Below are 26,096 nucleotides of genomic sequence, written 5' to 3' on the forward strand. Positions count from 1 at the left end.
TGGCTCTTGTATGTATTTTCCTTCGCAATCAGTTGCTTGTACACATATTGTGTTAGTGTATGTGCCACGGGCTGTGTAGTACAGTTTATATCACATTCTTGTTATAGCTATACAATCATACAACACACCGTAGCCTCTCTATCAGCAATAGACCCTGGTATGAGCTAAGACATAGAGAAATCTTGATAATATATAATCAATGCTTTACTGTGGTAGGCTGCTATGCTATCATAAAATATATTGAGTTCACTGGCTTGGTGGATTTCTGGCAAAGAAAATAAGAACCTGGATATGAACCTTCCTTCCCTCTCTGATTAGCTCTCACTGACATCAGTCGATACTGTGGATGAGAAATGTCATAGTGGGAGGAGGGCACGTAGTCGTTGGTAAGTAGAGCAGTCAGCAGCAGGAGGAGAAGTGTCGATTGGCTGGCGTGAGGTTTCTTAGCATCCTCGCTCCCTGACTGGCTGAGGAGGAGAGCAGGGACGTCTCCACCGGCAAAGGGGAGGTCAATCCGTCAAACATCTGGACCAAACACTGCAGGTGTATGATGGCCTTGTCCTTAGCTCTCCATACAAGAAAAATCTGTTGTTCATTGCAAAAAATGTTACTATATAAAGGTAATGGGTGTGATTCCTTTTTCAGTTCCAGTTCTGGTTCCGGTTCCATAGATACAACAAAATAAAAACCCTAGACCCGCTCCCCCCCTACCATCCCCGCCTCCGGCCCTCTGCTGTTCTGCTGTGCTGATTGGTCGGGGGGGGGAAGCTGTCCGTCAGCGTGTTCGTGGCGGGGGAGAGGGGGGGGATGCTCAGCCCGGCGTGCTGGTGATGGTCTTGGCCGTGTAATTCTGGAAGAGGGGCTGCATGAACATGCCCAACGTGCCGAACACGCACACGAACACGAAGATCCACAGGAAGAGGCGGTCGATCACCATGGCGACGTACTTCCAGTCCTCGCTCACCTGTGGATGGAGGGGGGGTGGGGGGGGTAGAGAGAATGATTACGGTGAGCAGAATCACTCTTGCTTTGTTATGTATGCAGGGGAGGGGGGTTAATAGAGGTGAAGGGTTAATGCGAGCGGAGACTTGTTCTGCCACAGAGCACTGATGAGGTCCAGCGTGAGTCAAGGAGGCTGAGGAGGACATGGGAGACAAGAGAGAGTGATGGAGGGCAGAGGAACCAGAGGGTGTGCTGACACTCTAACCCCGGCTATGATGACTTGGGGAGGAGAGGGGAGGCGAGAGGGGATTTGGAAGAGCTGAGGCAGGAGAGGAGAGGGAGGGTTTTCAAAACAGTCGGCATGGAGATGGGATGGTAACTATGGCGATGATGGACAGAATTACAGAGGAGTGTTAATTCCCCTGTCGGCTTCTTTCACTGCGAGAGAGTCTCCTAAGATGCCTTGAGGGGAAGCGATAAAAAGATGCCACCCTCGCCCCACCACAGTCCTGGCTCCTCCGTTCCTGGCGCTCCTCCACTTGTTCCCCTTCTCCATGCACACGTCATGCCGCTGCTATAATTGCATGTCTGCGTTGAATATTTAGAGGGGGCTACGATTACGTCACCAGATCTGTCTCCTCTGCTTAGGCTCCGGCGTGGTCCCCCATGCGTTTCAAATGGCAGAGCTAAACGGCGCGGCTGCGAGCCCCGATCATCACTATAACATGATATGGCGCTGGGAGAGGAGAGATCAGTGCTGCTCAGATGTGCCTGTTACCAACATATTCCCATAAAAGCAGGTGATTTGAGATGTTATCCACATAGAGACTACTAGATTATAAGGTACCGTGGTGTGAAGAAGAACCCAGGGGACACACAGGCGGCCCTGTGTTACCACCAAATCTATTTGTTACAGATATATTGGTCTCAAATTGAAAAGCAGTAAACTGCAGCGATGAAAGATTAACTGGCAGCATCAGCAGAGTGTATATTTAACCAAGTTATTTAAACCTACATCAGTGAATTTTTCTTTTATCTTGAAATGATAAAGTCTCTATTATGACACCAGTTTGTTGGTGTCTTTGTCCATAGTATGTTCATATCTGGTGTTTTTTATTGTCAACAGCTGCCCGGGAGAACAATTTACATCTGGAGCCCGACCAATATGGATTACTGGGGTCAAAGCCAATCAAGTTTATTGGCATATGAGAAGAGATGCGTAAATACCGACGTGCGGGTCCATATTCATGTTCATCATCACAACATGCATGATTTGCTGGAAAGACGTCTCATGGGAAAAGATGCGTGAACACAGACGTGATCCATATTTTGCTACCCAGATTACAATTTATAATGTTTAAAAAACTGATCAAATTATTTTACATCATAGAATTTCGTTATTATTGCTGGTATAAAGGGCAAAATTATGGGTCGGTCTCTTATAAGGAGCCACAGGGAGTTATACAGTATTGTGTGTAAATGGTTTTCCACAGTAAAAATACAGTGATACTCACACTTTGATCATCATCTTCACCCTTCATGTGGTTGGCGATGAAGCGAACTCCTTCCACGGCTTCCTCAAACCCTGGACAGGCCTGGGCCAACAGGGCCTGAGTCAGAGCAGGACCCCCCCCTGCTTGCTGGCCCCGGGGCACGTTTCCAGAGCCCCCTTCCCTGCCCTCCCTCACCCTATTCAGACCATCCAAGGATCCACCCCCTGCACCTCCCAGATCCCCTCCAAACTGTTTAACAGACGCCCGGTTCACGTAGCAGGTACAAGGGTCACTGTCTTCTTTGCTGAACACCCCTGTTGTGGTTCCCCCTCCGCTCCCGCCACTCCCACCCAGCCCGAGACCCACCATCAGGGCCCCCGCCTCCCCGCTGCGCCCGCCCTCTTTCTGCTCCTGGGCCCTCCTTCTTTGGCGAAGCCGCTGGCGCTCGCAGCTGTTCCTCGGCTGGCGCATAAAGAGCAGGGCAGGGAGCTTGTTGAGGAACACCAGTTTAACCCAAGGGGGCATGGTGTGTGTGGTGGGTGAGCGGTGGTGCACGTTGAGCACACACACACTGGTGACGATAGAAAAGGTGACTAGGACCATGGTGAACATCAGGTACTTCCCCACCAGAGGCACGTCCAGGGAAGTGGGCGGCACGATCTTGGAGATCAGCAGCAGGAACACAGTGAGCGCCAGCAGCACTGAGATGCAGAGCGTCATCTTCTCTCCGCAGTCCGACGGCAGGTAGAAGACCAGGATGGCCAGTGAGGTGATGAGGACACACGGGATGATGAGGTTGATGGTGTAAAAAAGAGGCTTCCTGCGGATGATGAAGTCATACGTTATGTCCACGTAGGTGGGGTCGGCGGGGTTCTCGTTCCGTCTGCCTGGCAGGGCGATGATGTCCCACTCCCCGCTGGGCGTGAAGTCGTCCATGCTGGCCACGTCCGCGCGGAGGACCAGATCGATCTCGGTGCGGTCGTAGGTCCAGGAGCGGAAGCGCAGCGTGCAGTTCTGCTGGTCGAAGGGGAAGTGCTTGACCTCGATCTTACAGGCTGATTTGTAGATGGCTGGGGGCAACCAGAAGATGCTTCCGTCGTGGGAGACCACGGCGTTGGAGTAGAAGGACACCTCGTACACACCGTCGGCACTGAGGAACAGGTGGAGAGAGATGGAGAGGAGAAACACATAGAGGAGAGTCAAACTTCAACAGAAACATTTTCTATTCTATTATTTAACAATTTGGTTAACACAAATTATAATGAGAGGCCATGTTTCCCCCGAGTCTTTTGAACTGTGACACATCCCCTTATGCAATACATACTCATTACAGAGCGGGACACACACAAACAGACAAACAGACAAACACACACACATAAACAGATACAGGGGCTGTGAGGTTGGAGGCGTCTCAGGGCGGCAGGGTGACGCACACCTGATCATTCAAACATGAGGAACGAGCTAGCTGTATCGAATGATCACGCAGTCTAGACAGGAAACATGGCTCCCAGGTCAGAGTGGACAGAGTCAAACGGCTCAAATTAGACACTTCACTTTAAAGTCTGCTGACAACGTGAAGGCCATTGACTGACTTTCTACTAAACTTAAATATCTGGCAAGAAAACTACTGGATTATGGCTAATGGTTTAGTTTAGTTTAGTTAAATTATTCGTAATTTCTGTCTTTATAGACACATGTGTTCATTCTAAGAAACAGAAACTTCCTGAAATTTAAGGCTCTGTTGCTGCCATACACAGAGACTATCCTCCTGTTGAAGTGACTGACAGGAGTCCAGCACGACCGAGAGGGAGGACAGCGAGACGAACTGGGGTATGTGGGATTAACAGGATCATTCTATCCACAGTGAGGTGGGTCGGAGATCTTTTAATCTTTACTGAAGTAAAGGCTGAGACAGGGAAAGAGGAGAAGGGCCAGAGAGATCACTCCGCTCTGATGAGCTGCTTCACATACAGCAGACTGATCTCAGATTCCATTACACTAAGAGAAGTGGCCTGCAACATCCTTAACCCCCTCTGACATACAGTGAAGTTCTAATTAAGTCGTGTTTCTGTTCCGTGTTTGAAAATATTTGTATTAAACAAAACATTGCAATGAAATACAGTGCATTTAATATAAAATTGGATCAATTGTCATTTTTTAATTTAGGTCATATGTGTAAAAATACAAATTTATGAGTTAATATTGCCTAAAAGAGACGTGTATAAAGTGAAAAGTAGTGGTCCCAGTACTGAGCCTTGTGGAACTCCACGACTTTTGTGCATGGTGGATCAGAAAATTACAACTTAAACCAGCCCAGTGATGTTCCTCTGATTATACATAGTATAATTACATAGTCTGGAGTTATGTATAATTATACTAGATGTTATAGATACAGTGAGAATTGATCAGCGAGGGATGGTCCTGAGGAGAGACTCTAAATAAAAATGTAAAGTCACAGTTATTTATCACCCAAACATCACCCATTATACACAACTCATTTAACACTCACTTCTAGTGTGTTTGCACTTGTGACTATATGTGCAAGTTAAATCCGTCATGCATGCATCTACTGTATATGCGTCAACCTGCTGTGTGCAGCTGATTCAATCTTTGAAGTGTCTCATGAGAGCTGCAAACACTGTACAGTAATGTGGCATGAGTGATGTGAGCAGATTACAGTGGTCAGATTCAGTCATGTGTGGCAGGTCAGGATGTATGACTCTTAAACCCACTTAGACTCCTGGCACGTCATCGATGTTTGGATCCAAAGTGACATCTGTAGCAAGTGGAACTGCTTCACCGCACCAGGTATATTAACAATATCAGGGTTGTGTATGAGAATTCCATGTGCTGTTGCTGGGCTTGATTTCTAGATTCCATGTATGACTTCTGGGAGCCGCCTGCAGTGAGGGCAGGAGGCTGAGAGCGTGACTCACTTGTTGTAAAGCACCACGTCAGGCAGCCAGATGTGCTTTGAGGGCAGCCTGACCTTCATCATCCCATCAAACTCTTCAGGGACCCAAGTCAGCCGATAGTCCTGCCACTCCTGAGGGTCAATAAGAACACAATGCTTAGTCACTCATCAGCAAATCCCACTGCAGCAAGAAGACGTTGTGAAGAGAGAACATCTGTCTGTCCATCTTTGTGTCTGTCAGTCAGTCAGTCAGTCAGTGGTCAATATAATACATTAGGAGCCACATAAGCCTGGGGAACATCCTGCGCTGTCTGTCCTGCCTCATACCTTAAACTACGAGCCAAAGAGGGATAGAGAAGCACTCGTGTCCACCCTGACCCTGAATGGTCTTTTAAACACAACCAGGCACAAACCAATCAGCTTGATTAAAATGGCATCTGCAATGAGGCTGGTTCCCAGTGTGTGCACGTGTGCGCAGCAGCAAAAAAAAAAAACTGGTGTCCTCTGCATAACCTTGTGTAAAAAAGACCGGGATAATCTTGTTCCGTGTGTTGTGGGTCAGTCGTTCGACATTGGCACGCCGAGGCCTCTGTGACCTGTAACAGCAGCCCTGTCTGGCTCTTCTGTGTTCCTGCCATGTCGGAGCTGTAAATCCCACGCTGGGTTGCCTGCAGTAACAGTGATGCATGATGGTCATTACAGTTTGTCTTGGCTCGGGACAGTTGTCCTTGCTTCCCCTGCTTACAGACAGCGAGGAATCCTCAGAACGCTGATGGCCATTCTGCGCTCCGTTCCCTGCCATAAATCCTAACTTGCTTAGGTGCAAGAGAATGTGCTTAAGTGTGTGTGTGTTTGTGTGTGTGGTCAAGGTATAAGGGATGTTGTAGGACAATATAACAAGTCTACATAACGTAGATCATTATCCTTTAAGGTGAAAATATATTTTACGGTGAGGTTAAGGTTACAGTTAGGGTTTGGCAAAGGGTAACTATGGTCTCCGTGATCGATGCAAGTGAATGTAATGTCCTCTGAAGTAATGGAGACAGGACTGTGTGAACTGATGTCCATTCTACGCTCCATTCCATCCAATCCCAACTTGCTCAGGTGCAGCTGTATGTGCTTAAGTGTGCGTGTGTGCATGTGTTTGTGATCACTAGAGAGAAAAATACAGAGCAGCATCCATTATATATCCATTATATACAGAGGGAGGGAATCTCATCTGTTTTATCTTAATTTAAATCCAAACTCAACATATGCCTGCAAATTGTTCTATCACCTGCTCTCCACAGCAAGCGCATATGTTGATAATGTATGTGTGGGTGAAAGCATTTGTTTACCGTGTGTGTGTGTGTGTTCGTGTGTGTGTGTGTGTGTGTGTGTGTGTGTGTGTGTGTGTGTGTGTGTAGACAGGTTGAGGCCTCAGCTGTAAGCTTTACTAAGAGCCAGCCATGTAGAAGAGGGTCACCGCCCAGTCAGAGTCACATTATTCACAGGTTTCACGCGGTGAGCTCATAGGTCTCGTCCCAAAATCCCCAAATCAAGTGGGACACTTTGGTCCAGCATTTTTGTGCAATGCACTTTTTGTTATCATCAGTTATTTGTTTTGTATATGTAAAAAAAACAACAAGCCGGGATTTTTGCTCATAAAATGTCTCTTGTCTTGAATATTTTTTTCTGTTTTTCTCTCTTGATATCTGACGCTTCACCAGTCTTGTCAGATCGAAGGGCTGCTGCTCCGAATGAGGAACACAGAGATGCATCTTTCTCCTCCAGTAACTGGACCACTGCACACATGCTGGTGATATACTGGTATGACACTATTACGCATGATTATATTTAGTAAATTGCAGAGGGAGCATCAGTCACTGTCTGTAGCTGTGTCTCAATTCAGGGGCTGGATCCTTCAGAGGCTGCATTTGAAGACTGTTTGCGTCACTGCAGCATGACTAGACTGTCCCATTTCCTGGGCTCCTTCAAATGTGGCTGACACATGCATCCTTTCAATTTCAGAAAATAGATGCTCCGACGGGTTGACTCCTTCCTGGTTCAACCTATCCCAGGATTCATTGCGCTTCGATGCCGAAAGGTTTTTCAGAGCAGTAATGGCGCTGCTAAACTATGAGACGCTGAGAGACAATGCTTCAGTACCACGCTTCAGCTCAACCGAACAGTGTTTCCCATGTTCAAAATAACCGAGGGGCAATAAAACCTTTTCGGCATGTCCAACTTTAGCTCCGTTGCTAGGAAACAGCGATAAGGGCGGGACAAGCTGGTGACACCGATCACGGAAATCCTCCGTAGACCAGACCGGCTCCTTTCAGGTCAGCCTTAACGTTCTAGGTGGCGAAGGAGGCGGCCCCTGAATTGGGACACAGCCACACTACATATCTATTAGCCTGTGATTCACTTACACTGACCTGACTGTCACACTGTAAAATCCAAAGAAACATCAAACCCTTCAGTCATTGTTTAGTTTTCATTTGTCCTTTCTGTGTGAGTTGCGTCGATATATTTAAATTATAGAGCAGAAAAGAGCAGGAAGTCTCACCTGTGTTAGCCAGACGTTAGTGGTCATCACCTGCTCCCGTTCATGCTGCAGAGAAAGAATAAAATACTGTTAGTGAAGGTGTCTATGCTTCGGTGATTCATCACAGCACTTTCAACAAGCTGCACACCATATATTTGACATGTTTTTTCAATAAATCCATAACAAGAATACAGCGAGGCCGGAACATCCTGACATTTAGTCCCTGAAGGCTGAGTCATGCTTCAGAAACAATGGCTGCATAATGAAACCTGATAACATCTTTCATTAAACCCTTCCTACGTGCTTGATGTAAATGTCTTTCAAACTCCACGACCCAGTTTGTAGCACAGACTTTCTGTAATAATAATCAAAGTAAGAAAAAACACTGAGGTCAAACTCCAGTCAGGATAACACTGATTATGTCATCATCAGGATTCATTTCTCAGACTTTTAGAAAAAGCTCCTCCAGAGCCACCGGAGCCATTATACAACTGTTTTCCTAAGCTGAGCAGTACTCCACATAATGAGCCAACCAGCCTTTGTGTGTGTAAAATCACTGGAGCAACACTTTAATCTACACAAAGATGAACTAATACACTTCTTGTTTGACACTTACTCGAATTCTGTATTCACCCACAACTATGAGTTACCTGTTCTTTACTTGAATATTTGAATTTTACAGCATTTCTGCTTTTACTCCACAAAATTAAATTACAAGGAAGAATATGTGGGGGGGAAAAAGTTCTAACTTAATATATAGGAACAACTAAATTCTATCCTAACTATTGTTTCCTGAGCTAAGATAAGAGATAAGATAACCATAAAATACTTCTGAGTTTGTCATGGATAGGAAGGGGAAATTATATTGTTATCTAATGCTAGGGATATTAGTAATAAGAACAGTCTGACAGTCAGAGTGGTAGACAGCAATGGGGGGAGGGGAAGGAGGAAAAGAAAAAAAGAGGTACAGTGAAAAGGGAGAGAGATAATCTTGTTTATTAATCACATGGAGTAATATCAATGGTGAATGCTTGAAGGAGGTGTTTGAAGTAAAATGCTTGATTAAATGTGAATCTACAGTTCATCTGCTGCGTCAGGGGAACATGGGAAGTGTTGTTTTGTGATAAAAGGGGAAACGAGAGTTTGGCGACGAGTGGCAGAAACGCTGAGTGGAGACAAATGACTGACAAAAGGGAAGTGAATAAATCAAAATGATGTTGTGATAGATGATGACTGGTTGAAGGAGGCTCGTGTCCATTGAGATGACTACAGTAACTAGGACAGGATCTAACCAAATATTTGAACTTTCTTTAAGGATCAGCTAGATTTGTGTCACGCCACAATTAGCTCCGCCGAATATCTCATGACAGGAAGTGACGTACTGGAGGATGTCCAATTAAGGAGATACCAGTGAAGTGTTTACAAGTGATCTAATGTAAGACGTCCATGTAGAGATCGCAAGAATGAAAGAGGCAGATTAGAAGAAGAAGAAGAAGAAGAAGAAGAAGACGAAGAAGAAACGTTTGCTGATGAGCATGGCTTTTTAGATTTCGTGGGCCTTTCTGTTTAGAATCCAATAATCAGGATATAAATAACAGGCATAGAATGATTACATTATTTAATCAATTGTTACATTCTCGGGCTTGTAACGCCTCAATCAATCTTTACTGAAGGAAATGAGCGATTTCCTTTAGTTACCATGATGGAAAGTAGTCAGGGGTGTTGTGAAGTGGCAAATTTGCCGAATCAGGATGTATTTATATGGTGCTTGTGATGATTTAGTGATTCTATTGGTTTTCCACAGGCTGTGTTGTTCTTACAGGAACACAGTGTCGTGATTGATTGTAGTTGGAAGGGAGAGTCAGCAATTAAGCTGGTTTTAAATTGATTTTGTGACTAATTCTGGCCGTGGGTTATCGTAGATGTGTGTTTGGGTCTATTTGACTACATATTGCAGTTGATTTGCCAAGAAGTAGTGGAGAGAAGCATAATTAAATCTTGGTATTTATGTATTATTCAAGTGCAGAATCTCAATAATTCTTTCACTGCTGCTATTTTGTTTTTTCTCTCTCCAAACCTTCTCAAAATCCCCCTGAATCTTACTGTTCGTGAGAAAAATGGGGCGCACAGATTCAAACGCACGAGCCCGGACACACGTGCACACTCACCACGCTGATGAGTTGGGCCAGCGACACCATCAGCTGCACGGTAACCAGCTCGGAGCCATTAGTGGCAGGACGGATCAGCTTGTTGTAGTGGGCTGGGTTTAGAAGATGCTCCACCAGCCGCTCCTCCGTGTCCGCCCCGAGGCCGCCTGTAATGAGAACACATTATGATCAACATCCTCATCTGTCCCGATAGTGGAGACAGAGAAAAAAGTTGTAGCCATCTGTGTCCCTCCTGGCATCAGTTGAAAAGAACTCTATCGTATCGGATTTGCTCTGCAGACGTTCAGGGGCAGGAAATCGGTTTGGCCACTGCCCTCCTCACTCCCAGCACTGAGGCGTGCATTGGCTATCTGTTTGTATTGGGAATTCAAAGGCCTTGAAGCATGGCATTACTCATCACTGGCGGCTGGAGCACGTCAGCACAGCTCGATACACACTTCTTAAAGGATCTGACATCATGAGACTGAGTCAACCAGTCTGAATGTCTCTATATCCTCTCCATCGCTCTCTTTGTGCCTTGGCTCTGTCTCCCTCTATTTCCCTCTGCCGTGTTGCACTTCTCTCCCACTGCCAGTCTTTTTTAGCTTTGGGTTATTTTCACTCCATCTCTCACTCCCCCCCCCTCCCGCCTAAGCACTCCCTCCTGTCCACCATCCCTCGTCCTGCAGCCGACTGCAGTCGTGTCTGTGTGAGCGGTCGACTTTGGGCAGAGCTGTCATAACACCATGCACGGGAGGGAAGCCGTTTGCACAGAGAGACATGATGCACAGAACAGGGCCGCACCTCCTCCTGCCTCCCTCCTTCTCTCTCTTCCTCCTGCTTTTCACTCCCTGCCTCTTTGGCATCTGTTCACTCCTGTGCTGCATCTTCTCTCACTATTCCCTCACACCTTCCCCCTGAAGGTAAACACAGGCTGCTTACTGTTAGCATGGTACCAGTGTTGTCATATTCTAACCTGCTCTTTTAGAGGCTATTAGCAGCGCAGGAAAACAAACATGTAAATGTCAATGTGGACGGAATGAACACGCTGTTATGTTTCATTTGAAGTTTTCTCTAAATTTGAAGAAACACACATTCAGATGAGAACATTTCAATTTCAATATATAGACATAAAACACACATACACACACTCATAAAACAGACTATAGACTTAACAGTAACAACTATCTGCAGAGGAGGCTTGAGTCCAGCCCTAGACAATCCCATATTACAGGTTTTATCACCTCTTTCGCCCCTTTTTAAATGCATCATCTGAGACAATGTAATAGTGAACAAAAGCTAGATTAGATAATGTCAATTAGATAATGTCAATGTACTCGACACAATGACTTCAGCTGTTGTTTTATTTCGTGTCTGTAAACCCAATATCTTTGGGGTTTGGACTTGTCAGGCTTTAGAAAATAGTCATCTGCATTTTTCTGATGTTAGATCAATCAATAATAAAACCTATAGGACAGAGAAAGTAAATATAAGACACTAAAGAGTATTTACGTAGAGTTATAAAGGTAAGTAAATATGATTAAAAATAACGCAAGGTACATTTGACGAATGAAGAAATGTCGAGACTTGTTTAATTAGTGATGTACAAATATGGAAATGGTGATATGATGGTTCTCCTCTGTGAAGAAGCATGGATTCAGACTTGAGGCACCGTAGCTTGTTTCTTTCCTCTCATGTGCAAGTTACACAGAGAAAGTAGGAAGCTCTGCATGAAGAGAAATCCTCAGGAATAAATGACCAGCGGCTGGGATCACGTCAGTAACGATGTACGTCAAACACACGGACACGACTGACAACGTGTGTGTAGAAAGTCAATGCATAATCTTAATAACAAATTGGAAATGTCAAAAACAGCACATGTTGATGAACCCCACTTATTCTGTTTTTCCACTGAAGCTCTGACTGTGTCCCTGCAGCTCTCCCTCTGTGACACGCTGCCCCCCCCTCCTCACCGTCTACTCCTCCCTTGAGCTCCACTCCCCCCCCCTCACCCTCCAACCTGCCCTGTAGCGCTGCTGTGTTCACTGAGCAGGAATGATGGCCTCTGTCTGCGGATCAATGAGGACTCTATTCACTCTCGTAATTCCTCGCTCTCCCTTCTCTCCCTCTCCCTCTCCGCCTTCCTGCATCCTGTCTCCTTCTCTTTTGCACTATGTCTATCTCTCCATCCTCCCAGTCAGTCCATATCTCTCTTTTCTCTCCTCTCAGTGCCTGTCTCCCTCTCTCTCCTTCCTGTTATCTCCATCTCCCTGTCGCTGACAGCCACCGTCCATTTATTGCCTCTTCTCTCGCTTATTCAACATCACGAAGACGCAGCCTGTCAGCACATGCCTGTAGTGCTCCGGTTGTTTATTGTGCACGAGTGCCGCTTTTCTTCTTTGAGTCTTATTTTTTGTGTGCACATATTCATGAGGGAAATAAGTATTACTGTCTGCGTCTGAGCCATATGAGTAGTGCATATTATTCTCAGAAGCGCAAGGCAATAACACTGTCAGTGGAGACAGGAAGCTAATACTATTCACTTGAACAATGATGAAGCAGAAAACATCCATATTTCAGTCAGCCGAGCTCAAAATGTGAATGCTAGTTTCATGTCTAAAGCGGGCGACGACTTAACCGCTTTCTAAACCGTCAAAATGATCAGTTACAATTTTTTAGTTATCCATATTATATTTGCCCTATATCGAGGACCAGGATGGCCGAGTGGTTAAGGCGTTGGACTTAAGATCCAATGGACGTTTGTCTGCGTGGGTTCGAACTAGGGCTGACCGATAAATCGTATTTTCATCGTCATCGCGATATGAACATGCGCGGTTAACACATCGGAAAAGATGCCTGAAACGCGATGAATAAAAATCATTTTATTTACACGCGCCATGTATTCACACCCAGCATGCGAACATTTGACCTATCAGATGGAGCCCTGGATACATGCGCCATGCATTCACACCATTTGGCTAATCAGATGAAGCAACAGCTAGCCGTCGGCGCCGGCAGCGTCCCCGGGTCCTATGTTCCCCCGGGTCCTATGTGTTCCGGAGCCACCCTCAAATTAGTTGGTGTTAATTTTGTGGCGACTGCGAGTCTATGTAACACGATGGCGGAGAAAGGAGAGAATAGCGAGGAAAATGTGGTTGACGAAGACCTTGTGGTGAAAAAGAACTGCACTTCTGCAATTTGGAGTTATTTTGGATTCCGTAGCGACGACGTGTTACAAACACAGGTACTGTGTAAAACATGCCGAACAGCTGTGGCAACTTCCAGAGGAAATACAACAAACCTCCATCACCACCTGCAACACAACCATAAAGAACTACACGAACAATTCAAAGCTAGCCAAACCACAAAACCAAAAACGGTGAGTAGCAGCAAATCTAAAACCTTGCAACAGTCCATTTCTCAGAGTTTTGCGTGCGTGACTCCTTACGAGAAAACATCCAAACGCCACGGAGAAATAACAGAGGCCATAACTCGTTATTTGGCTAAGGACATGATGCCTATAAACACAGTGACCAAAGATGGTTTTGTGAGTCTGATAAGGAAACTGGACCGAAGATACAGCATTCCATCACGCAATTATTTTTCCCAAGTCGCCATTCCAAAAATGTACGACACATGCAGGAAGACAGTGGAATCGGAACTGGGTCAAATTGAACACTACGCCTGTACCACAGATCTTTGGTCCAGTCGAACGACAGAGCCCTACATCAGCCTCACTGTACACTTCCTGGATCAAGACTTTGAACTGAAAACGCGATGTCTACAGACAGCCTACTTCCCCGGAGAACACACTGGGGAAAACATTGCGTGTGGACTACGTGAGGCTTTGACCAGCTGGAATTTGCGGGAAGAGCAGCTAGCTTGCATCACCACCGACAACGGGTCAAACGTTGTGAAGGCCACCGAACTCAACCACTGGGTCAGACTTCAGTGTTTTGGCCACAGGCTGCATCTTGCCATCGGTAAGTGTAAATTAATACATTTGCTTTACGTGGCATTATTGTTATCTATTGCCGTCTTATTTTGTAATATTATTGTTTTATTATTGTTTTTGTTATTTATTGTTATTATTTTATATTGTTTTTTGTTTTTTGAGAACCTCTGTGTCTATTGTTTTGTAACCTATTGATTTTGAGCTCATGCCTACAAGTTAAACTACTACTACATGCCACATAATGGTAGTCTGTCTAGTCCCTGAATCATTACTTTGTAATTACTGTAGTTAACTAGTATGTAGTCCCTGAATTATTACTTTGTAATAATTGTAGTTAATTATGCAGTCTCTGAATTATTTCTTTGTAATTATTAGAAAATTGTTAGATTTTGCAGTTAGGCTACAATGATTACTGGTAGGTTTTAATATTTTTTTCATGTGTTTTCCTGTCTTTCCAGAAAATGCTGTTAAAGATGACAGCCGCATTGCCCGTGCTGCTGGGCTTTGTAAAAAATTGGTGGGACATTTCTCCCACAGCTGGAAGCAGAAGATGGCACTGAAAGAAGCACAACAGGAGCACAACCTCCCAGAGCACTCACTCATCACAGAATGCCCAACTAGGTGGGGCTCGAGGCAAAAGATGATGGAGAGGATCTTGGAGCAGCGGCAAGCCATATCTAATGTCCTCTCGGCAGACCGAAAAACACGGCATCTGGTTCCCTCCTGGCAGGACCTGGATGTACTGGAGTCTGTAAACCTGGCATTACACCCTTTGCAAGTATTTACTGATGCTCTTTCCGGGGAAAGCTATGTGAGTGTTTCATATGTGAAACCAGTCCTTCATCTCTTGAATACATCAGTTCTTGCAGAAAAGGAAGATGACACCAATTTAACCAAGACCATTAAAGTGAAAATCCTGGATTACATGAATACAAAGTATGATGACCCAGCAACACAAGAACTTCTGGACACTGCATCCTTCATGGACCCCAGGTTCAAGGTCAGCTACATCAGCAGCGAAAGAGTCCAAGACATCAAGACCAGGGTGATGTCAGAAATGAAAGAAACAGCACGGAAGGTAATTGGGTTATACATTTGACATGAGCACTGGTGGGATACAAGATGTCACATACTGTAATCAGATGGTGCATTATCTGAATGTGAATGGAACATGTGTATTTTTCTATGTATTCTTAATTGTCTCTCTGTTTTAGGAGGGAACACCTTCTGACAACACTGAGGCCCAAAGCATGGATCCACCCAGCAACAAGAAGGCAAAGCGATCATTGGGCAGTTTGCTCAAAACAAGTCCAGGCCCCACCACTCCCACCGCATCTTCCATGCAGCTGGAGCAAGCTCTTGAAGCTGAACTTAACAGCTACTTGCTGTCCCCCACCATTGACAGTGAGGCAGACCCTTTGGCTTGGTGGAAACTCCACCAGGTCACCTACTCAAGGCTGAGCAAACTAGCTCGGAGGTATCTTTGTATAGCTGCCACTAGTTCACCCTCTGAGAGGCTATTCAGCACATCAGGGAATGTGGTAACATGTCAACGTGCATGTTTGAAACCCAGCAAAGTCAACATGCTGGTTTTCTTGGCCAAGAACTTGCCCTAAAGAATAACTTGCCATAAGGGTAGATTTTTTTTTTCCTGATTGTATCTTGATTTAGTTATTTCAATTTTCCCCCGCATACTATAGATCTCTGCACCTTGTTGGGCGGAGTCGAGGGCCTTGATGATTGTAATGGGAGACATTAGTTATTTTAAATTGCCATGCCCATGTTTAATTTATATTTATTTAATTATTTAAGTTGTTTTCCCCCAGATATTTTTTTATTTCAAGAGTTCAATGGTTTTGTTCAGTTTAGAAGAAAATATTTTAAATAGAGCAGGGGAAATTAAACTTCGTTGGGTGTTCATGTTGTGCACTTTGTTCAATAAAAGTTAAATAAAATAACTTATTTCATTTCTTTATTCAGTGGGCATAGGCTATTCAATGTTTGGGGTCTATGTTAGCAGTGTACCTATTATAGCAGAAAGACAGGAACTGTATAGCTAATATGCACACTTCAATATTTGTTTATTTATCGCAAGTCATATCTCATCGCAATATTGAACAATGGTATCGCACATCGCAGATTTTCCTCATATCGTGCAGGCCTAGTTCGAACCCCACTCCTGGTAAAATCTTTGAAAATCAACTTGCTCCCCCAACATCTGCTCCCCGGGTGCCGTACATGGTCGCTCAATGCATCTTAATAATCTTAAATGATGTTTGAATCAAGCATCTTGAAGCCAATCTCAACTGACATACAACAAACAAGAGACAAACAATCTTTCACTCTCACATGCACACCGACAATCTATTTAGAATCTTGACCTAAACCCCAAGTGTCTTATGTGCAGATCTGCCGACAGTTGCAGATATAGTATTTATATCTTTACAGAATAAATTAACAAGGTGGAATATGGCATACTGTGTGATGCAAATCCGGATCTGAAACATTTTCAATTATTAAAGTAAAATCACAAACTGAGAGGATTGTGCCGTCTTGGCTTTTATCAAATCACTGAATCTTTTGGGCTCAGGATAAAAGTCGAGACTAATGTTTCATGGCACTGAGACAAAAACAGGCGTACTAATCTTTTCTAAATTTTCTTATCTGGAGAACAGAAACATCCACACTCACGCGCTCTGATCACTGCAGGATAAACATGTGAAGTTGGCTGCTCGCCTGCAGCACTCATCAATGCTCCTACACAAAGACTGATCGCTCTCCGTCTCCACATACGACACCCTGTCATGCTAAAGGCCACGCTGAGTGGTCCTGATGTTTCTGCTATAGCTCAGGTTGTATACTGGTCGTTTTCCGGTGCAAATATTGCAAACTTAATGTGACACCATGAATATTTCAGCAGGGCTCCCCCATTGGACCCTGGAGCAAAGGGAGTTACACGGGATGAGATGGTGGCCATGTTTACCATGTGTAATCCTCACAACTTTGTTTCCTCTCATCAAATAGCCATCGATCTCAGTGTTCCGATGGACCTCAGAGAATATCAAGATCCAAGTCCTGATTCCAGCGTTTTTGATGATAGCGAATGATTGATTATTACATTTTACAGCATCTGTAATGTGTAGGTCACGGCGCAACTTAGAAACCTTGAGTCCACACGCTCTGAAGACAAATGTGCAGAAAATAAGAGCTAAATTGAATTGCCCCACTAAGACTATGATGTGATGATCTCTATATAGGGCTGGCTCAAATGAGGAAAGGTTGGTGGGAGAGCAGGATCGCTCTCCGCTCCTCCTGTCAGCGCTCCGCTAAAAAGGCTTTTTGGCTGCTGCTGGGACCTTTCAGGCTGAAATATTCTCACATCAATAATGGAGAGATCCATTGATCTACTGGCAACAACCAATTGGCTCTGTAGTGCCCATAGAACTGAGATATTAATATTGATCCTCCATCCGGCCGCAATATCGCAGCACTCCAATACCAAAGCCTTCCCACTGTGGACTAACTGAGGATGGAGGCTTTATTGTCGCCGAATTCAAAATACATCCAGGTCGAGAAAAGCGCAGCCAGCTGAGCGTGTGCTGTTGTTATGACTCATAATGTTGAGGAGACACATGATACAACAACGCTACCATGTTTTATATCTACTTCAGCTTTCAACAGCATCATTTTAAATACTGATAGTAATGGATTCATTAGATCTTTCAGAAAAGCAAATATTTCATTCATTTTTTCAGAGTCCACATTCTGGTATCATGATACCGGACGATGGAACCACTTTACTCTAACCCCCATCTCCAACCCCATGCTACAATTAGCCCTTAACAGACAAATGCACTTCAGATTTAACCCTTTCCTTAATAAGTATAAGCTGATATTTCCTCACTGAAGCACTAAATGTCACATCTTTCGAAGACAGTTCAGAGTAAATTCAAGGTGAACGTGTTAAAGTGGTTTCAATTCCTTAAGAATCTTGTGCTGAAAAAGCTCTGCTATCAGCAACAGAGACTTTAAGTGCCCAGGAACCATCATATCAGGAATAAACACCGCACTATGATTTATTTGTTCCACTCACAGCGCACGGAATCTGTTGGATGAAAGATGGCGGGGCTTATAATGGGGGGTGCCTATTTCAGGGATTGCAATAAAATACATCACTTGAACTGGATTATGCTTTTCATAACAGCTATTATTTGGCTTCTCATAAATCCTGAGGCCATGTTATCAGCAGCTTGAAGCCTGGCGTCTGGAAGCAATGTGAGGAGCTCGTCTGTCTGTCATATTGAGATAACAACAAGTCCTGCACATTCATTAGAAAACATGAATGTTTTTTAATATTCCTGCAAAAATATTACTTTCTGATGATAAGCATATTTCAATCTAGTGTAAGTGCACTAACAAGGCATTTCTAAGTGATAAAGCAGTTTTATCATCTATACGTGATTTCATCAGGCGATGATTGTTGTCGTGAACACACCTCTAACACATATATCATAGTGTGGTGCATAGGGCTCGGCGATATGGGCATAAATCATACTGAGAATATTTCTCAGTCGATATTGATCATACAGTTTAAATAAAATATAATTTCTTTTGAGTTTAAAGATTGATTTTTGCTCCTGACAGGAGGTTGTGGTTTTAAACTCAATGTCAATCAATCATATGTTTTATTCCTCCTCACCATGAATCATTATATTGATGTATAATGGACATTTCTTTTGTGGCTATTGATGAAAATTATATTGCGGTAATGATATTTTATTGCCAAGCCGTAGTTGATAAGCATATAAATATATTTTGTATCTCTTTATTATACTTTGCCAGGCTTGTGTACCTTTACACGTTGGATAATGTCTATTGTCACAAAGCAGTTTTATCTTCTGATTTCATCAGAGGAAGATAATCTTATCGGTTACAAACACATGCATCAGAGCAACAGAAGCAGTGTGCTGCACCACAGCATCTCTTTCATTTTTTAAATCATTCTCAGACAAAGTTAAAATTAAAACTCTTAACTTTGCAAATGTCTCTTATCTTCCTCCTCTTCTCCACTGCTTAAGTTTCTATTAACCCTCTGTGCTCTCCCTCCGCTTTCCTCTAATCTCAAGGGCCACAGCCTGCTGTGTGCTGCTGCTGCTGCTGCACATTCACTCACACAAACACACAAACCCTCTCTCACACACACACACACATACACAAATAATCTTCCACAGATCACACATGAGAGCACACGGTTTTACACACGACATCACACGTTCCACATCACACAGATCTGATACCAATGCAGGCCTCTGTTGTGAGTGTGCTGTGCATTTCTAATCACAGATGGAGCCCCCCCCGGTGCGCTTATCTGATCCTGTTGCTGCTGCTGTGCAGTAGGAGTCGGTCCACAGAGATGGAGACGGAGAGAGAATAAAGACAGACAGTGACGGGAAGAGAGAGAGAGACAACAGGGGGGTCTGCTGCGACGTGCAGGTTGAGGTGGTGCTGGAGATCAGAGAGCCGGAGCGGTGCCGCACCAAAGTGACGACGGGCCAAACTGACTGAGCAGAACTTTCTAGACTGTAGCCCTGCCAAGGAAATGATGAGTTGATACTCACCTACTTCATCATGGCTTCACACAGCAGAGGACACACGTTGTGGTGAACACAGACTGTCGTGCATATGTGAAAAAAGGTTTCAAGACGCAGGCGATAAATAAGAAAGTGCAGTAAAACTACACCAAGTACACGTTACGTCCTTGGTTGATGGGACTGTCGCACAGCGCGCTCCATATCCAGTAACCCCCGCATCAGGTCAACTCAGCACCACAGACCTGTTTATTATGCATGGGCTGCCGGGGAAATGACAAGAGGAGACATTCTCCTCACACAGCAGGAAGGCTGCATCCCCGACGCAGCGTGCGAGACAGGTGGGGAAACGTCCTTGAGCGCCCTTGCACAGCCAGGAGACGCAAGACTCCGTTTGAGGACACTTGTGTGTCTGTGCATGTTGAGGTCTTCTGTAACAAAGTCCTGATGTGGACTAGTCGGAGGTGTTATCACTTTTCTCCATCTCATTCGATCGTCACACTGGATATTTGTGTGATTGTGTGTGTGTGTGATGCAATAACACACACTCTCTGCACTAATTTGCTTATATGTGAGTGTGATATAATTCGTACAAGTCTGGGGACCGTCATGAATGAACAAACACATAAGATCACATCTTTGTCTGTGTCAGTGCGTGTTTTTGTTGTGCACGTTTTACAATTATGTGCTTTACTTGTTCCCTTCTAGGTAAATCTCTGAATGGTGCTATTATGAGCTTGTGCTCCAGGTGTGTGTGTGTGTGTGTGTGTGTGTGTGTGTGTGTCTGCGACCACGTGCTAATGGTGAGCATTTCTTCAAACATGTGTTTGCGTGTGTTTGTGTGTGGATTGAGTTTACAGCCCCTGAGGATGCAGCTAATCAGATTTTCTCCCTTAAGGGAAGGTGACTCATTAGCGCTCGGCTGCTGATGAAGCTCCTTCAAGTGATATTTCATGTTGGCAGCATTTTTCTCTCTCAGTGCACACACCTCTGTGTCTCCGGCTCAGGAGAGATCAACCGACAGAACCTAACACTCTGGGTGCAAATAGAATGCACCATTAGGCACTTAATTGATATTCCATTAGTTTGCTCAGTCTGTCACATTCAATTTAAGTGTGTTTTATTGTTGCTGATGCTATTTCAATTGGTTTCAGTTGTACTGTAATATAAACAGACATTGTAAACTAAATATATATAATTGTGCACTTTATGTTTTTGATGCATTTTTTCCGTTCTTGTATTCACACAGATTTTGTCTGATTTAATATCTGTACAAAACTTTGCAAACCAACTTAGAAGAAGTGAAAATGTGTCATGCAAATAAAGGGTGTTAGTAACTAAATCCTACATTAACTTATTTAACATAATTACTGTTACTTCCGCTTATATCTGTATGTGCATGTATGTGCACATATATATGTGTGTTTTTGAAAAGTGTATTGATAATTAACTGTATTATTAATACATAATAATTATACAAACACTCAGTATTAAAATATCGCTTCGTTTGAGAGTGTGTGTGTGTGTGTGGACGTGGTGCTTGAAACGATAAATGGCCGGTCAATGTGGGTCAAAGTGTTTTCTCTTTTCCTTCATGTCTTTGTGATTGTTCCTGGATGTATTGTGATGATGAACTGTGTGGTGTAAAGCTCTCTTTCCATGTGTGTGTGTGTGTGTGTGTGTGTGTGAGCAGAAGCACAATGGGCGATGATGAACAGTTAGTCAATGCAAGGCAGATGGCCAGGCATTTGTGTGTGGATGGAGGTGTGTGAGCGTGTATGGTGAAGAGTGCTGCTACGCAGGAAGTGACAAACAGTCTTTTGCTCGGAGGCGGTGAGCTGGCCTCCACCCTGTCACTAGTGTATGGATTAACTAAAAATATTAAGGCAGCCATTATTCAACCAATCAGCCGACTTGTTTCCCCCTCACCATTCTGCCCAGTGCTAATCATTGCTGAGCACAAATCAACTCCATATTAGAGACAACTTACAAACCTAAAATATGTCCGAACAACCGAATGGCTTCACACCTAACACATCTGCTCCCAAAGCGACAACAGGGCCGTAAATAAGACTAATCTGCTTCATGCACGTCCTCTAAACAGATAAGGGGGGGAAAAGTCCATTGATCCGCACGCGCTGAGGCTTTTTCCTGCGCTGCCGGATGACACATCATCTGTCCTGTGATGACAGGAAGTAGACATTGTTTCAGCTCAACCTGCCTCTCATTAACCTGCCCACTCAACGCAAGACCTCAGTGTTAATGAGAGAGACAGGAGGAGGAGGAGGAGGAGGAGGAGGAGGGGTGATAACATTTCTATCTCACTCTGATGCAGGCTAGTAGAAGGAGCCTATAATTGCTTTTATAGAGGTATAGGTTAATATTGTTGTCTTTAGGTTGACTGGCTGTTATGGGTTTAAAAACATGAAAAACAGGCCTACATGAAAAATGCAAGTTTTATTTACTATAACGTCCAAAATGTGATTTCCCCAAAACAAATCCCCCAAAGAGATGAGTCCATACCTGTCCATATAATACCACCCGGTGTTACTTCATGCTATAGTGTCTATATATAACATAAAGAAACCTTTATATAAATGAATTATCTTGTTCTCAAACGTCAGATGTTGCCTTTGTTTCTATTGTGTGTGTTATAGTGAGGACAATCACTTGCTCTACTCCACCACTCCGCCGCTGCTATGAGGAGAGAGATGGTGACACAGCAGTGAACGAGTCGTTTCCTCCACATCTGCCTCCTCCACACAATCTCTCCTTGGGTTTCCTCACTCGCTCCCATGTCACTTTAAACAAACCCTCATCCGATTCCCCTGGAGGCTCTTTTTTTTTGGGGGGGGCGGCAATATACAAAGGTGACGATGTGCACACACACGCACAGACACAGACACACACGCACACAAAAAGAGCGCATCGAAGGAGCCATTAGACGGATAAGTTACTCACCTCCCGCCATGGCGAGCAGAGCAAGCAGCGGCAGCAGCAGCCGCGGCGGCCGGACGTCCATCACCATCAGCATCATCATCATCTTCATCGTCGCCACCATCATCATCAGCATCACCGTCCGTGCGTCCGAGCGTGCGCCGAGCCCCAGGAAGGTGTTCTCCGGGATGGAGAGGCCAGCCCCAAAAACACACCCGCAGTGTTTCTCCCCTTCCTCACGACCCCCCTCCCTCCCCTTCACTCTCTACCTGGCATGGTGACGTCAGAGCTGGTCCGTCCACTCTTCATCTGCCACTTCTTCTTCTTCTTCGCTCGATTCGAAGTGGGGGGGCAGGAATAGCACGGAACCAAATTTGGCCAGGTGAGCTGCGCTGCTCTGGGTCGTGCGGTGCGCTGGCGGTGCCGCTGCTGAAACACACCGCGCAGCGATGGATGCGACGCGCCGGAGAGGCGGGGGCGGGGCGCACGGTGAGGGTGCGCGCGAGGAGCAGGGTGGAGGGGGGTGGAGGGGGTGAGGCAGGAGGGGAGGATGTGGCACATACCTCAGAGGATCCACAGCTCAGATATGCCAGCGTCTTCCCCCGGCCCACATCACCATATAATATTCAGCACTTGTGGGCACTTCCAGAGTGTTTTTGTTGCTGGGGAGCGACTTCATTAGTGACCTGGTCCGACTCAGTGGCATCTTTTCATCTCCTACATGTGCTTTATCTTGAATATTAGATAAGATATGAGATATTAGCGATTCACATCTAGCTCTTAGCAGCTGTATGAGGGAACCACCCACTGCACATGTGATGAGATGAGGTTTTCTTTCGCCAGAATACCATAAAGATCAAATTGGGCCTACGGTAATTTACATCAAACACAATGAGGTGAGACTCTCCCTGTCCTGGTTTCCGTGTATATGTGACCCACCTCACCAAAATAGCCTTGCACCACCTCTAAGCCTGAGCCTTATGCAGTCCTTATTCTGTGAATAATCTTCACCCTGTAAAAGCTGGAGGGGCTAGCTCCATGCCCTCTTCTTTTGCTGCTCTCCTCCTCTTGTTTTTCTTCTTCTTTCCATTTCATTTTCCCCCTTCTTGTGACTTATTTTTCATAAAATTTTCATTTTGTTATTTTTCTTACCCTCTAGACAACTGATGTGACCTCTAATCCACTGTCACAAAGTCAGGCATGCAAGATGGGAAATGATGGAGTCGAGAGAGAGAGAGAGAGAGAGAGAGAGAGAGAGAGAGAGAGAGAGAGAGAGAGAGAGAGAGAGAGAGAGAGAGAGAGAGAGGAAAGAATCGGTAGGGGGATGGACTTAAGGAGGATGATTAGCCAGGTAGAAACAAATTAAGATGAAGATGTAGGATCTTGCAGCTCCCTGTTGATGTTGTAATATACTTAGAAGGTCATACTGAGAACTGGATGCCAGAGGAAGAGAGATATCAAACAACTAATTTGGATGATGAGGCAGAGGAAATGAGGCAAATAAAAAGGGGTACAGTACTCATTACGCAGGAGGGCGGGGGAGGAGGGGAGTCAAAAGAGCGTGGGAGGCGGATGGGGGAAGAGTAAACAAAGTAAACAAGAGTGCAGGATGGAGGGAGGAGGCGGTTGCCGTGGTGACTAAGAGAAACCCGAAAGCTCCGGGAGGAAATGACTTGTTCCTCCTTCATTTTGTCTATTTTAATCACAGACACGCACACACACACACACATCCGCAGCTGGCACACGACAAACGCACATGCACCCGTGCATAAGTGCAAGCGATGCACACAAATGCACATATGGATGCACACAGACCCAAACTCTTCAACATTGATGTCTTCCTCTCTCATGCTATCTTTACCCGCTCCGTCTCTGCGTACAGTCCTCCCCCCCCCCCCCCCCCCCTTCTGCCTCTCCTGTGCAGTGAATGAGCTGACCTGACAGTGCTCCTCCTCTGCACTGAGTGCTGTGAGTCTCTCTCTGAATTATTTAAAAGCTGGGACCCCCACGAGTGCTTGTCTTCCCCTAACACCCCATCACACTCCGGCTCTCTCTCTCTCTCTCTCTCTCTCTCTCTCTCTCTCTCTCTCTCTCTCTCTCTCTCTCTCCTCTTTTCTCTGTCCCTCCCACTCTCGCTGTCATTCTCTGTCTTCTGGTGGCTCTGAGTACTTCCTGCGGTTATGTCAAGTCCAGGCAACACTTTGATTAACAACACACAAATCTGACCAATGAATCTCACACTGATTAATACCAAAGGAAGAAGATCTGTGGGATGTAATAAGGTACATCTGGACATTTTTGAGATGTTTGTGTTTTGATTATTTATTTCCTTTTAAAATTTTGCCTAAAAAACTTAACATCATCTTATAAACAAGTGACAGACAGAATCGAGAAGCATGTGCGCGACAGCTCAGGCTTGTTGTTTGTTTTGACCTACTTTGTAATTTAATTAAGAGAACATAGACCACACCAACCATAACAGTTCACACGGATGGAGGGAGGGGTGATAGTTAGGCACTGTCTGCTGTTGTGTAACATCACCATTTGTGACACTCTGGGAAGCAGCAAGGCCGAGATTTGGGACGGCTCCCACGCAAAAGTAAGTAAGTGTCTGCTTTGGCTGAGGTTTCTTTGGAGTCGACCTTATGGAGGTTTCATATGATCAATAAATATATCAATAAAAACTGATTTGTAATCTGACAGAGAGAGAAAACCTTTGGGTTTTACTTTATATTTTCCAGGCTCTGCTTTGACATCACATGCTGTCACTCTCCATTCACAAACTAGGCAGGCTGTTCTGTGGGGGGAGCTCATTGCTACTATGGCAGCAGTCACAGTTATTCATAGCTTTTTTCATATTGCAGTCTGTCTCTCCTCCCTCTCGTCATTCCCTGCAGAGACGGCCCTACCTCACTCTAACTAATCACCATGGCAACCTGGTAATCCCTGAACAGAAAAAAAAATCTGACTCCCTTTCTCTCTCTCTCTCTGTTTCACACTCTCTCTATCTCTGTCAAACATACAACAGGACTGCATGCACACACTCACATGGATGCACACATGGGCACATTCACGCTTGTACACACACTCACGCATGCACGCACACACACACTCTGTCTCTCTCTGAGAGATGCTCTTGCAAACCCATACACTGGTGTTTACTGGTGAGACATATCTTACCACAAACACATGCTTCCATGCTTCATTGTAAGGATAAAGCTCCTCAGTACTTTGTGAGAAGCTTCATGCGCGGGTGTGTGTGTCGGCAGAGGGTTTAAATACACCGATGTTTGGGTTGTGTGAATAAGAGCCATTTGTGTGTTCACTATTTATGCATGCATTTTGTATGTGCACTTCTGTGTGCACAGGTTTGTCGGGATCTGCTGACGACATAAGTGTGAGTGTACATATGTGTGGATGTGTGTAACTGTAATTGATTTCACACTCAGGTCAATGATTTTACAGCTACAAGAGAAAAGCACACAGAATCACTCCAGTCTGCTTCTCATCCCTGTTTCAATTTCCGCTTTTCTTGGTCCCAGATTTGACTTTTTGCTGCAGGCACGTCTATTAATAACACTGTTTGTCTTCAG

At 44.8% G+C, this 26,096-nt stretch overlaps 2 protein-coding genes across 2 annotated transcripts; one reads left to right on the plus strand and one right to left on the minus strand.

Moving 5' to 3' along the window:
- Positions 1-811: 811 nt before the first annotated feature.
- On the minus strand, positions 812-10,182 carry chrnb2 (cholinergic receptor, nicotinic, beta 2). The gene is made up of 5 exons (XM_053433436.1): positions 10,045-10,182; positions 7,898-7,942; positions 5,372-5,481; positions 2,457-3,585; positions 812-964 (listed from the first exon to the last, which is right to left on the minus strand). Exons 1-5 carry the CDS (start codon positions 10,072-10,074, stop codon positions 812-814), a joined length of 1,467 nt encoding a protein of 488 aa, XP_053289411.1. The 5' UTR covers positions 10,075-10,182.
- Positions 10,183-12,813: 2,631 nt separating this feature from the next.
- Positions 12,814-15,936, plus strand: LOC128450029 (E3 SUMO-protein ligase ZBED1-like). The gene is made up of 3 exons (XM_053433435.1): positions 12,814-14,006; positions 14,437-15,056; positions 15,193-15,936. The coding sequence occupies exons 1-3, from the start codon at positions 12,890-12,892 to the stop codon at positions 15,592-15,594; spliced, it is 2,139 nt and encodes a 712-aa protein (XP_053289410.1). The 5' UTR covers positions 12,814-12,889; the 3' UTR covers positions 15,595-15,936.
- The last annotated feature ends 10,160 nt before the right edge of the window (positions 15,937-26,096 follow it).

The sequence above is a fragment of the Pleuronectes platessa genome, chromosome 10, assembly GCF_947347685.1.
Source record: "Pleuronectes platessa chromosome 10, fPlePla1.1, whole genome shotgun sequence".
NCBI lineage: Eukaryota > Metazoa > Chordata > Actinopteri > Pleuronectiformes > Pleuronectidae > Pleuronectes > Pleuronectes platessa.